This window comes from Chiroxiphia lanceolata, chromosome 8 (assembly GCF_009829145.1).
Source record: "Chiroxiphia lanceolata isolate bChiLan1 chromosome 8, bChiLan1.pri, whole genome shotgun sequence".
Taxonomy (NCBI): Eukaryota; Metazoa; Chordata; class Aves; order Passeriformes; family Pipridae; genus Chiroxiphia; species Chiroxiphia lanceolata.
This window is the reverse complement of record NC_045644.1, coordinates 31299322-31311588: the sequence shown is the minus strand read 5'-3', so window position 1 is coordinate 31311588 and position 12267 is coordinate 31299322. Positions and strand designations below refer to the sequence as shown.

Below are 12267 nucleotides of genomic sequence, written 5' to 3'. Positions count from 1 at the left end.
TCCACGGACCCACTGTCAGCATTAATTGGAGATGGAGCACTGACAGGAGGATAATAAACAGAAGAGTCCAACATGGAGCTTCAGATGATGACTTAACATCCCAACTGTTCCCAACAATGAGAAGACAGTAGGTGGGTCTCCGTTCATCCCCCTTCCCCAAATACACTTCCCCTCCTTCCCCAGTAACCCAGAGGCAGGGTCTGTGTGAAGTGCAGTACATCTGCTGTAGAGGGTTTGATTCGCTGTCCTCCTCTTATTAAAGTATATCCACAGCCCTAAGACACAGATGGATGTGAAGAGCCACAGTGAAGTCAGTGTGACTACATGCAAGAACATTATATCATGAGCATGTCTATTATTTATAATGAAATTAAGCTGGCCAAGATAATTAATGCTATTAATATCTGCACAATGATGAGCACAGTATGACTAGATAAATAGGTGGAATTACTTCTGATCTGAAATATCCTCCCATCTGACCAGTAGGGTGAACCCAAATATAAACAGAGAGGATAAACAATTTGGTATGAAGTGTTACTGTAGCTTTTAATTATCTAGTACCTATATATCAGGTGCTGAAGAGGCAGAACTACTTGGGCTACAGTCCAGGGTGCTTTGACAATACGGTCCACGCCGCAGTTCACTGGTAATATTTCAACATGAAAAATGTCTTGGGGGAAGGGGACTTGAGGCAAATTGAGACATTTTCACACTGCCAATTTTGCATGTTCTTTCACAGAGAAAACATTCAGACAAACTATAGTATCTGGCAGGACCCCGCAACTCAACACACCAGGTTCCATCATCTCTTACCATGGTTGTCTAATACAATAGTACAGCCTCCAACTGAGCACAATAGGGCACAAAAGGAAGAGAAACAGTGACTTAAGGGCAGAGTTTCATCATGAACTTCAGCCTCTTTTATTGTCATCAACAGAAAGCACAATTTTAACTGAACTCCTAGGGAGGAGGAGGAGGTGGAATTTAATTTGCCTTCCTATGAGAAACTGAGAGCAGAACACTTCCACTTGACCTCTTTAACCTCCTAATCTCCCAGGACATTCACTGTGTACAACAATACCCACGCAAATGGGTCTATACATTCACTGTATTTCCTAAAGAGATGGTCACAACAATGGAAATGCTTTTCAGATACACATCCATCTAATTTATTGAAAAAGATTTGGTAGGAGTTGGCGTAAAAATTCAGTATATGCAAACCTCTACAGCTGTTTAGCTCAGAAGTATCAGAGTGACAAAGTTCTACCTCAGATAAAAATCAAGTAGTGCTCTAAGTAATTTTTCATCTTTGCATCTCAGAGTTTCAAATTAAATCATCTTGAAAGGAGCCATTTGTGTTGCGCTTTTTTTTAAGAGAAAACCAAATTCCTATTTAAAACCACTCAGATAACATAGAAAATAGGATGTAATTTACACTACAGAAGCTTCATTTTAAAATATTTTAAGGAAAAGACACAAACCCATAAATATCTAAAAGATTAAGTGTATAACCACAAATCAATGATCCAATTTTTACTTGCAGTATGAGCTAAGCACTGCAGCACATACAGAAGACTCTTTAAAAGCATACACTATTCAACAAACCCTGGAACATGCAGCTCAGCACTAAGCATTAAGGAAACAGCCCAGATTTTTTTTTTTTAAGCTTTTGTACTGAGTTTCTGCCTTTATCTTTTTTATTTTTTTTTCTAATTTAAAAATGTCAAGATCAGGGTAATGTTGCTTATGTGTGCTTCTTAGAAACCATTACTGAAGCAGCTCTTGTTTCATAGTCTGTTTATCTTCAAACTTATATTTAGAAGTACATTGTAACAGAGTGAGCTGCTCCCAGGTTTATTTTTAATTCGAAGATACTGTCACAAACTACGTTTGTGTGTCACAGAATGTGAAAACTAACACTAGATGCCAAGAAAGCTTAAGCATTACCAGTTACCAACAAGCTGATAGCATTAGGTTGTTAGGTGATTATAGCTGCTGGTAATTTTGAACACAGGCATGATTAAGTGAAAAATAAAACTATTGAAAAAATTACATTTATCATCCCCAAGAAAATAAGTTACACACTAAATTTGAAACAGCACGCTGGGAAACAAAGGCAGGGTTGTACCTAAAAAAGGAGAGTGTACTGAAAAGAGTATTATTAAGTGATTTACCTTGGCAACAGCTTTGCTTTCAGAATTATTGTTGGAATCCTTAATGCCATTTAATGAATCTCTTCTCTGTGGGCATGGCTTCTTTTTGCGCGGTCTGCCTTTAAGATTTGGCGCTGAAAATTAATGGAGAACAATTTGAGCACATTGTCTTATCCTGGATTCCTAACAGCTGAAAGCATAATAAATAATTCCACTACAATCAGTCACAGAAATGTACACATCTGTCTACAGTAAATGCTTATTACAAGATTCCCATCCTCCATGGGTTACATCTTGACACACTATACATTTCTATAGAATATCCCCCAAAGCTAATCTATTCTACTTTCACATAGCTAATTAATATAAAGTCAAACACTGGTCTCTGAAGGACTTGGAGAGAAAGCACAAATACTTCTCCATGGTACAAAAAAGAACAAAATTGAATATTAATGGATAACTTTGCATTAATCACCCTGTTGCCTTTATTATCTCTAATCTTCAAGCAAGAGTACTAACTACTATTTCCAACTTTGGGAAACATCTGGCTTTCAAAACGTTCTGAAATATTGAAATTCCTCACAGCTCCAAGAAATGTTTATATATCCTGTCATTCTTGTCAAAGTTCTTCTGAAAAAGTTTAAGAAAAAAAAATAAAAAATTACTCCTGAGTCCTGAAATAGATCAAAAAAACCCTTAACAACTAGCTGTGGAAGTTGACAAGTACTGAAATAAGTGATTGATTGTTTCATAAGGGTTACATACCACACATACAAATTAACATGAATCACTTTCAGTTTTGTCCAATTCTTAAGATAAAACAGCTCTGAAATAACACAGTGACTAAATCCTAACTGTGCTGAGCCACATGAGGAATGGGATATGGATCATCATAAAAAATATCACACTCATCTTTCAATAGTAGTATTACAATATAAATTATGATCATATATAGAAATAATAGATGAAGCAGATGTTTGCTCATTATTACGTGTCCTCTCTGCTTTCAGATTTAAAAATCAGCCTCCGACTACTATGGCAACATTTAAAATGATAAACAATCATTAACTAATGACTGTACTGAATAAGATAATTTCCTTTAAACCTTTAATTTCTAGGTAACCATTGTTTTCATTACTTAAAGGGATGATTAGAACAATGTCAGAAATCTAAACATCACAAACCTCTTGAGTGTCTTCTAATTGTTTTTAATCTTACATTTGTCACACAGCAAGCCAGTGGTTTCGGGACATTTTACATTTTAATTAGTTTGCAAACACAATACAGGGTGCTAATTTGATTTTATAGTTTGAGTAACACTGTCATATTTGGTCTGTTCAGAGAAAGAGAAAAGCTGCAGGTTTAAAATCAAAAGTCACATCCTTTTTCTTCCTCCAACACAGGCACATAGTAAAAAAAAAATAATATATATATATATATGTGTGTCTGTCTATATATATATATATATATATATATATATGTAAGTGCATATGGGTGTAAGTCCATATTTGTGTCTATCTAAAAATATGTTTATCTCCCTTTAGAAATATCTCCATCTATCTCCAGCGAAGCACATTCTGCTTATTGAAAAGTACTGCAGAAAACAAATTCTGAAATTGTCATCTGAGGTTAACATGCAAAATCAAACAAAGAGGGAAAGAAATTATTACCCATTCCAGTCGACAAACATCTGCCTGATTTATATCTGTACTCATGAATGCTACAGCATGTGACTGCACACTACGTCGCTGGGAGTCTCGACTTGGTGTGGATGTCAGCCTTTCTCAAAATGAACACTCAGAGTATTTGCTCTGTGCTTCCAAGTCCCCTCCCCCAGCTGCTCCATTACTCATATAAACATGGTGGGAGCATGGGATGAGCTCCGAGGATCCAGCGCCGGCCGCCAGACTGCCAGCCCCGGCCACGCCACCCGGCTTTATTCATAAACCCCGCTCAGCCTTCGGTGTATTCCTGGTGCCTGCTTGTTTTTTGGCACATGACCTGGATGGGATGGACAGATCCCTAACCACCGTCAGCGCCAGCAGTTGCATCTTCTTTAAGCAGGTACTGAAGAGAACAGTAATGCTCCCTGAGTTTCCTACACCCTGGCCCACACTGTTGAAAAACTGACCTTCGAATGAATGGATCCCCAGGCCTGGCCCAACACACTGCAGAAGAGGGATGTGGCTGAGCAAACATCAAATATACTTGCATATCAATTACTTGTCCTTTCTTTCTTTCTTTCTTTTTTTTCTCTTTAATGAATAAAGAAACTAGCTCAATGTTTTCCAAACATACTTGTTATCCTGAGTTTTGGCACTCTACTCTGTATCACACTATAAAGCACTGCTAATGTTTTGCTAAAAGCTTTAAAAGCAAGAAGGCATTTGTTTCTAAATTCCAGGTATATTGAGCTTGCATATAAACACTGTTTGAATTGGAGCCTTCCACGCAGAACTGGCACAAACCCACTACGAAATGAGTATTTGCATTCTTCCCATGGCTCGGGAGCTGCAGTAGGGAAGGTCTGTGCGCAGCACACACGAGGACCATCCCACACACCCCATGGTATGACTTTAAATCACCTGAAGCCCTTCCAGATCTGTCACACAATTAACAAGAAAGCAGCAATAGGAATTAATACCAGAAGAGAAGGTCCTTGCATCTAGTATCTACTCTGTAGAAGAAAACATTTGACATAGTTCCAGTCACACTTGAAACTAAGCCATTAATATTTGCTCCCTAAATCATTATAAATAAATGCATTATTTGAAGATTATTGCATTTCAGTGACATCCATTTTGTTCTCTAGAAAATATGACTAGGACCGAAGAAATCATTTACAAATCACATATGTGTTTCAATTTTGTCATTTTTTTTGTTTAATTTCTGACATATTCATGAGCACACTGCAAATGTCTTGAATTTGTTATTCATAATTATTTTGAAGCAATTTTACACACATGTTGTGGCTTAGTCTCAGTCAGTTTTCATGATGACATTGTATGCTTAGTATTTACTGGACTGCTAAGTGAGTATCCTATGTTATTTTTCTGCTTTCTGGTGGAGAAAGACTTCTGGCATGACCACCTGAGAATATCTGAAACGATTCAATTTCTTCACGTTTGTGCATATGGCTTTCAAAATCATTTTCTGAAAGCATTTGTGGCAGTGAGACCTGATAACTTGTACCTTTCCAGAAGGTGAGAACATAAGCAAAGCAAATTAAAGTACAAAATGAATACATAAGTACAGAAGAAAGTTTGCATTTATTTGCCACCTCTTCAGTCTGAGTGCCTGTAACAGGAGTATGAGAGACACAGGACAGTACCAGCTTAAAAACTTCCTTTCCTGTGCATTTGACAACATATTTGCCTTTTACCAAGGTGTGGTGTTTTCCACCCTTGTTTCCTTCTTTTTGCTTCCTATTGTATCTGAAAGAGGGGAAAACTCAGCCACTGAAACATCTACTGGGACCCCTGATGGGCTGCTGGGAACTTGTTTTGCCTCTACTCAGGTGTGATTAAAAGGATCAGTACTAGCATAGCAGAGGTGTCCTGTACACTGAAGGTTTGCTGACTCAAGGAGCCTCTTCTTGGGATCACAGCTCATCCCAAATTTGCTAGTCGCCACAAAGGGCATGTTCACTTAGAACCAAGCAAAGCACAAGACATTACCTTTCCTGTGCTACAGCAATCTAGAGCCCAGCCGGGAAAGCCATTTCACCTGCTGAGTCCTGGCAAACATTTCAAGTACGACCAGGTAAAACACAGCTACTGCAAAATGCACAGTACAAGGTAACTCTACTTGAGTCCAGGAGTCCCCAAACCATGGCTACACCTCGTAGTGCCAAAGCACCAGCAATACTCTATGTGTTTTTACTACAAACTGTCACTCCTGAGAGGTTAATGCAAAGCCCGTGTCATGCACAGCACAAGGAGTTAGATTATCTGTACACGTAGATTGGCAAATCTTTGCTGACTAAAACGTACCCTAGTAAGAAGCTGTCCTGGTGCTCCCAAAGCCTGTTCTTGTGAGCTGCCTACAGACTATAGCAATCAAACAAGGACAGTCCAGAGGCATCTCTGCAGAGAAATAAAGACCAGGAATCGCAGAGAAGCTCAGTAGCAGGCTCTGACTCTCAGAGTAAGAAAGGCACACAGAAAAGAGAGGAGCTCATGGCTAATCTGCTCAGGCTAGCTAGATGTTTCCTCTCTGTTCATGAAGCCACAAAACAGCATCATTGCTCAAAAATTACATCTTCCCCTCCAACACTCACATCACTCTGTGCAAACATCAGGATATTTTAGGTGATCAGGACAGGCCAGAAAGAGCAGAAGGCAGCAACTACCCTGTCCACTTACTCTGAAAACTTATAAGGTCATGGTCACTGCTCTCCTGTCACTACCACCCTCAGTTATTCAACTCTCACACGAGAAAGAGGAGCATTTCCAAATCTCACCATCTACAACAACTCCTGGCTCTGGGTTTAACCCAAGGAAGGCAAGTTCTACGCAGGTGAAAGAGAAGTACCCAAAAATGTGAGCTGCCAAGGTCAGCCATGATTAAACACTACCTATGGTGGAAAAGCATAGGCTGCCAGAAGAAGAGAGCACCTCCACCCGCCACCTTCTTTTCCTGCATCCCCAGGGTGGGGAAGTGATCACTGGGCTTACCCTGTTATCAAGTCAACCTTCCTTGAGCCACATCCATGCCAAGAATGCCATGTACTAGAGGCACAAATAAGTCAAGAGACAATGACTGTGGGTTTGGGGTACCTGACTTTAGCAGGTCAGTTACAGTAAAACTATCTATTTTTTAGGAGTCTGATTATCACTGGAACTCCAGTGAGTTCAACCCTCCCAATAACACTGGAGCATATATTTTGGCTAATGCAAAAGATGTGTTGTTATAGGGAGGGTGTTAAAAAAAATAGCGGCCTTCACACAGCTGAGGTCAAGCTATATTGGCACTCTGTCAAAATCAGTGGCGTAGCCAAGAGTTTTTAATGAGCCTGGAATGCATTACCTCATTTGTCATACCTGGATCACTTACTCATGCTGAGCCCAAAATAACCTTGGACCTTGTTGGCTGCTCAACAAACCACGTAAGTAAACAGTACTGTACTCATGCCTAAAACATGTACCTTTTAATTGCTTGCTCCACATTTCTTACTCTAAAGCACATCTAAGCAATTGTGATGCTCATGATCAAAGTTCTTTCCGTTTCAAGCCTCTCTGACCTGTGTGACCATTTCCTGATATGACTTTTGCTTTTGTCTTGCTGATATTCCAGTTTCTCAGAAACACTTCAAAAGTAGGAGAAGAAAAAAAGAGAGAGAGAAAGAGAAAAAAAAAAAAGGAAAGGAAGACCATTGCTGTGTTTTGCTGAGGACTGTACCAGGATAGCTGCTAAGCATTGCTAATGCACTTACAACTTGCAGTGCCAACCAGATTCTGGCTGCCTGTTGTTTTCTGTGACCATGTTTCTGCCCTGTGGAAAGCTGAAGGAAGAACAAAAACATTTCTGCCAATTGCAAAAATCAATACAAGAAAAAAAAATCAACCAAGCTTGTAAAAATGTCCAGGGCCATCACCAAAGAAGGGCCTGCAGAAGATCTGGGTCTACACTGAGGGTGGGCTCACAGAGTCAGGTGAGCTCTAAACACAGAGGTGGGAGTGTACCAGAGGGAAGCAATCACAAACCAGGATTAAAGTGGAGCACTGGAAGTTGCAAGGAGTTGATAAACAGGGATGTGCTGTGGTGCTGGGTTCAGAGAAGACATGCGCTCTCATGAGGCAAAGCTGCAGCACACCTGCTAAATGCCTCAACAGCCTCTCCTCCCTGAAGGACACCTTGCGGAATGTCTCCTCATAGAATCTTTTTGCACTGTGCCAGTCCTTCATATGCCTTCCAGCTTTCACACACATGCACAAAAGCTGTGACACCAGGATTCTTGGCCCTAAGCTGCAAAACCATCAGTAAATACAGAACAGACTAGGAGACCTTCCCTCTTAGGCAGGTGGAAACGGCAGGATGTGTCAGATCACAGAGCTATTCACAATGCAGGTGCCAAACAGAAGCTGGAAGTGGCATACAGAGGTGCCTGGTCATCAAAGTCAAGGTGAGAAGAATAGTTCCAGATCTCCACAAAATCCATGAACTGACCATGCCTGCTAGCAGGTGGCAAATAGCTGGTTGCTGAGGACATCCCTAAAGCAGCCTGGCAAAAGTTAGCTCTTGGCTGAGAATCATGGTTACCTGTTACACCTTTTAAAATGTAATGAACAGAAAGTTAACGGGTTTAATGGCTTTAACACTCACCCCTCTAGGGGGCTTCTGGCATTCTGCAATATCTGAAAGTTAAGGAAAGTATATTGCTATATTTAAGCTCTGTCTCAAAAACTGTTCGAAGATTACTTAATCTCGCATACTTTCTGGAGTCCCAGCTGCTTCCTTGATTTCCTTGTCACCTCCATCTCTTTATTTTCTCTCCTTCACCTCATACCCTTTTCTGCATTCTGAGTTCAGGATCTTACATTTCATTTATTTTCCTTTCACCCCTCAAAGTTTATTTAAAAACTTTTGCCTCCTGGTAACAGGGTCCGAGAAGGAGAGGCTGGGGCATTTATCACCCAGGCATGCTGAGCTGAGCTGGTGAAGAGAAGTGAGTTGTAACTAACCTAATACTGCATCCAAGGGTCAGAAATTGAAGTGGCCGAAAAATAAAGCAAAAGATCAGACTACACTAAAAAAAACCCCAGACCTTTGTTTAGGAAACAACAATATCAACTGAATTTGGAGAAGCTCTCATTAAGATCCTAAGTACACCTACAGAAGTCAGTGATGAGCATCTACCAACAGCTCAAGCTCTCATCGAGCTGTGGAGGTCACACAGCCTCTCTGCAAACATACACATCTCTTGCTTACTCAAGCTGCACATAGAACAATCTCAATATTAAAATTATTTTTACTCATCTTTTTCTAAATGCAAACATTTGTTTATTCCCTTCTCTGTAACTGAACTTGACAGACCTGACCTGGAAACCTCAGAGCACAGCAACGAACGATCTCTTACAGGGAACATTAAGGAACCATGCTGCTTTCTAACACACACGGAGAAAGAGCGGACTTGTGTAGCCATTTCTGAAAGTTTTGTTTTGGAAATGAGATATCCCATGCTCCATGTGGGGAAAATCAATTTGCTACCTCTCTAAGGAAAACACTCCTCATTTGGAAATAAGTGAAACAGACACTTCCTTGTGTGGATTAATGTGGAGACATATGACTTGCTGCAGACTGTTGTTTTGACCCCCCTCCTGACCAGACAATCTCTGAAAAAAAGCAAAATGGTAGTATTTTTCATGGATTACAGTTCAGACTAGCATTGCTTTTAATAGAAAAGTTAGAGGAACTGCAAATATCAGGTTGGCCAATTTTGAAAAAAACCTCAATGTTTCTTTTTGGAAGACGGGGACAAGATTCAGGGTGAGGCTGGAAGTTTCTTTTTCTTCATTTCAGCGTGGCTGGAAGTTAAGACTTTTTCTTGATCTGGGCTTTGTTATGTCCTGCTGACTAATGTGGGTTTTAAAAGAAAATGGAAAGAAGTTGCTGCGTTTTACTTTTTTTTTTTTTGGACAAAATCTATACATGTGTTGGAAATTATGAAGTGCGGTAAATTGAAAAGGGAAGTTGAAGACTTCAGAGAAAAATCTATGCTTGACAAATATGTGACATGCACGTAGACCTTAGAGCAAATTAAAAATAATAATAAAAAAAATCCAGTGTAGGCCTATTACTGGCTACAGATGACAGGATTGTTACTAATGATTCAAAAAGAGGCAGAGGTGTTTGGTAAATATTTGTTCCTTACTTGCAAAGAAGCCAGATGATATGCTTGCAAAAGAATATAATTAAAGCTAGTCAATTCACTTGGTTTTACAGAAACCAGATCTTAAAACAACAGAAAAGAAAAACAAACAAAGCACCTTATTTTACACTTTGAAACTTCAAGCTTGGTTAGAGAAACTAGCTGCACACATGGAACTTACCTTCATTCAGTATGACAGTTGATTTAATACTAAATAACTTTTTGATTAAAAAACAGCGCTACATGATTTTATTCAAGCATATATTGAATGGATTAATAGCTGGCTAAATGACAGAGCTAAAAGCAGGCATCAGTGGGGAATTTCTATCAAATGAAAAGACTTCTGGTGGGATTCCACAGGGGTTGCTCCTGGCCTTGCTAGTATTACAAATTTTTATCAGTGAAATAAATATAAAGTCCCTGACAGTAACATTCACACTGACACAAGGACTGGCACAACACTAAGACTGACTCATACAAATGAGTAATCAAAAGGAAAAACGGACCAGGAACACACAATGTTCCTCAGTACTGCTCCAGCACGAAACCTGAGAGCAAGGATTACAGGTCCCACTGCCCAAGCCAAGAGTGACACTTCACAGGCCACTCCCCACTGGAAATTCAACACACCTTGACAGGAAGATGCCATTACCAATGGGATGTCTGCCTTCAAGGAGGTCTGAACAACTTAAGCTGTGCTGGGTTTGAGCAAAAATGACTGAGAAGTGACTTCACTAGGTAATATAAGTGCCTCAAAGGTGAGAAAAAGCTGGCACTCAGAAGTGAGGAGGCATAACCAGGCGTGCCTAGGCACTGCAGTCCCCATAGGTGGTCTCACAGCAGAATATGGAGACGTGCCTATGACCAGCTTTCTCAAGACCCTTCAGGAAAAGCCTGAGCCAGACACAAGCTGGTGTGCACAGGGCAGGAAGAAACACATGCAATTCGAGGGTCTTGAAGGTCAAGTTATCAGTGGGGCTGGGTGTCCCGTGCTGCTGCCAGGAGAGCCCGGGCGCTGCGGGCGGCTCAGCAGCCCGGCGGGATGCATGGAGCAGGCGTCCAGCTGTCTGGCTGTGCTCCTCGCTCAAACAGATGTTTCCCTTCTCCTTCAGAAAAAAAGGTGGTGAACTGGATGAAAGCATTTGCCAGCAATTTTGGCTGATGAGCCACTGCTTGGGTTTCATACCAGATTAGATGACTCCATGATTCTTCTGGTGAGAAACTGCATGAGTATAGGATCAAATACAGTGAAGTACTGAGCTATGCAGGACAAGGAACATGAAGAGCTGCAGCCTTGATTGAGCAAAGTACATGCCTAACTCATAAAGACCTGGAACATGGAAAGACCTCTGATGACCTCACTGGGGCTATTCACACCTTTGAGGCTAAGCCTGTTAAGCATCGAGCCACACAACCAAGCCAGCATGGCTCTCTCTGTCATTAGTGGGAAAGAAGCATTCAAGCCCCGAACAAAGAAATCATCCTATCTCATCATGAAACACCATGTGCTTGGGCAGAATCACAGGATCAGACAGAGGTTCGTCAGATTTCCCTCTCCCTCAGAAATCTGCAGTCAATCTCCAGCCTTGAAGCACTCCATCCCCAAAGGTCACCTCCTGGAAAGCTGCACCCAGCAGACAGGGGCTTCAGTTTCTGTAGAAAGGTCACAGAAATATTCAAGAAGTGCAGGACTGACTTCTCAGAATAGTCAGGGTTAAAAAAAAAAAAAAAAAGGCAAGGAAGCAGCGAAAGGAAAGTGAACAGGCTCTAACAGATTATGTAATAGCCAAGACAAAAGAAGTGTAAGCAGGGTAGCAAGAAATGAAAATGCACAGCAAACCCATGGAAGTCAGCCTGCCTGATCAAAACTCATCAGAACACTCAAGGTAGACTTCCCATTAGAGGGCTTTAGAAAATAAAAGGCAAATCTTAAAGCAGCTTTCCTAGCAATGTTTCTTTTTCTCTCCAGTAAAAGCCAGCGTTTGTGTAATTGCTGCCTAGCAGAGTCAGCAGTACCCAATGGAGACGCGACCTACATACCTCGGAAATACAATAGATACGCAACCAGTGGTATCCACACAGATAGACAGATGAGATGGGCTAATTGACTGATGGACATTGTGCATGAATATAAACAGGCAGAAATTCATGCCAGAAGGATAAAATGGACAGCTTTCCAAGACCTTGTTTTTGGGAATGACATCAACAGGTAAAGAAGGAACGATCACTGAGTTGTGCACAATG

General features: G+C 40.7%; 1 protein-coding gene across 3 annotated transcripts in view; it reads right to left on the bottom strand.

Annotated features, from left to right (window-relative positions):
- ARID5B (AT-rich interaction domain 5B) overlaps nucleotides 1–12267 on the bottom strand; it is a 114787-nt gene that overhangs the window by 33074 nt on the left and 69446 nt on the right. For 2 of the 3 annotated variants that reach the window (XM_032695024.1, XM_032695023.1), the window contains one exon: nucleotides 2175–2287. In XM_032695024.1, coding sequence (XP_032550915.1) covers nucleotides 2175–2287 — 113 coding nt within the window. Of the gene's footprint in view, nucleotides 1–2174; nucleotides 2288–3823; nucleotides 3905–12267 lie in introns of those variants that run through there. The other variant, XM_032695025.1, reaches the window with a different exon arrangement.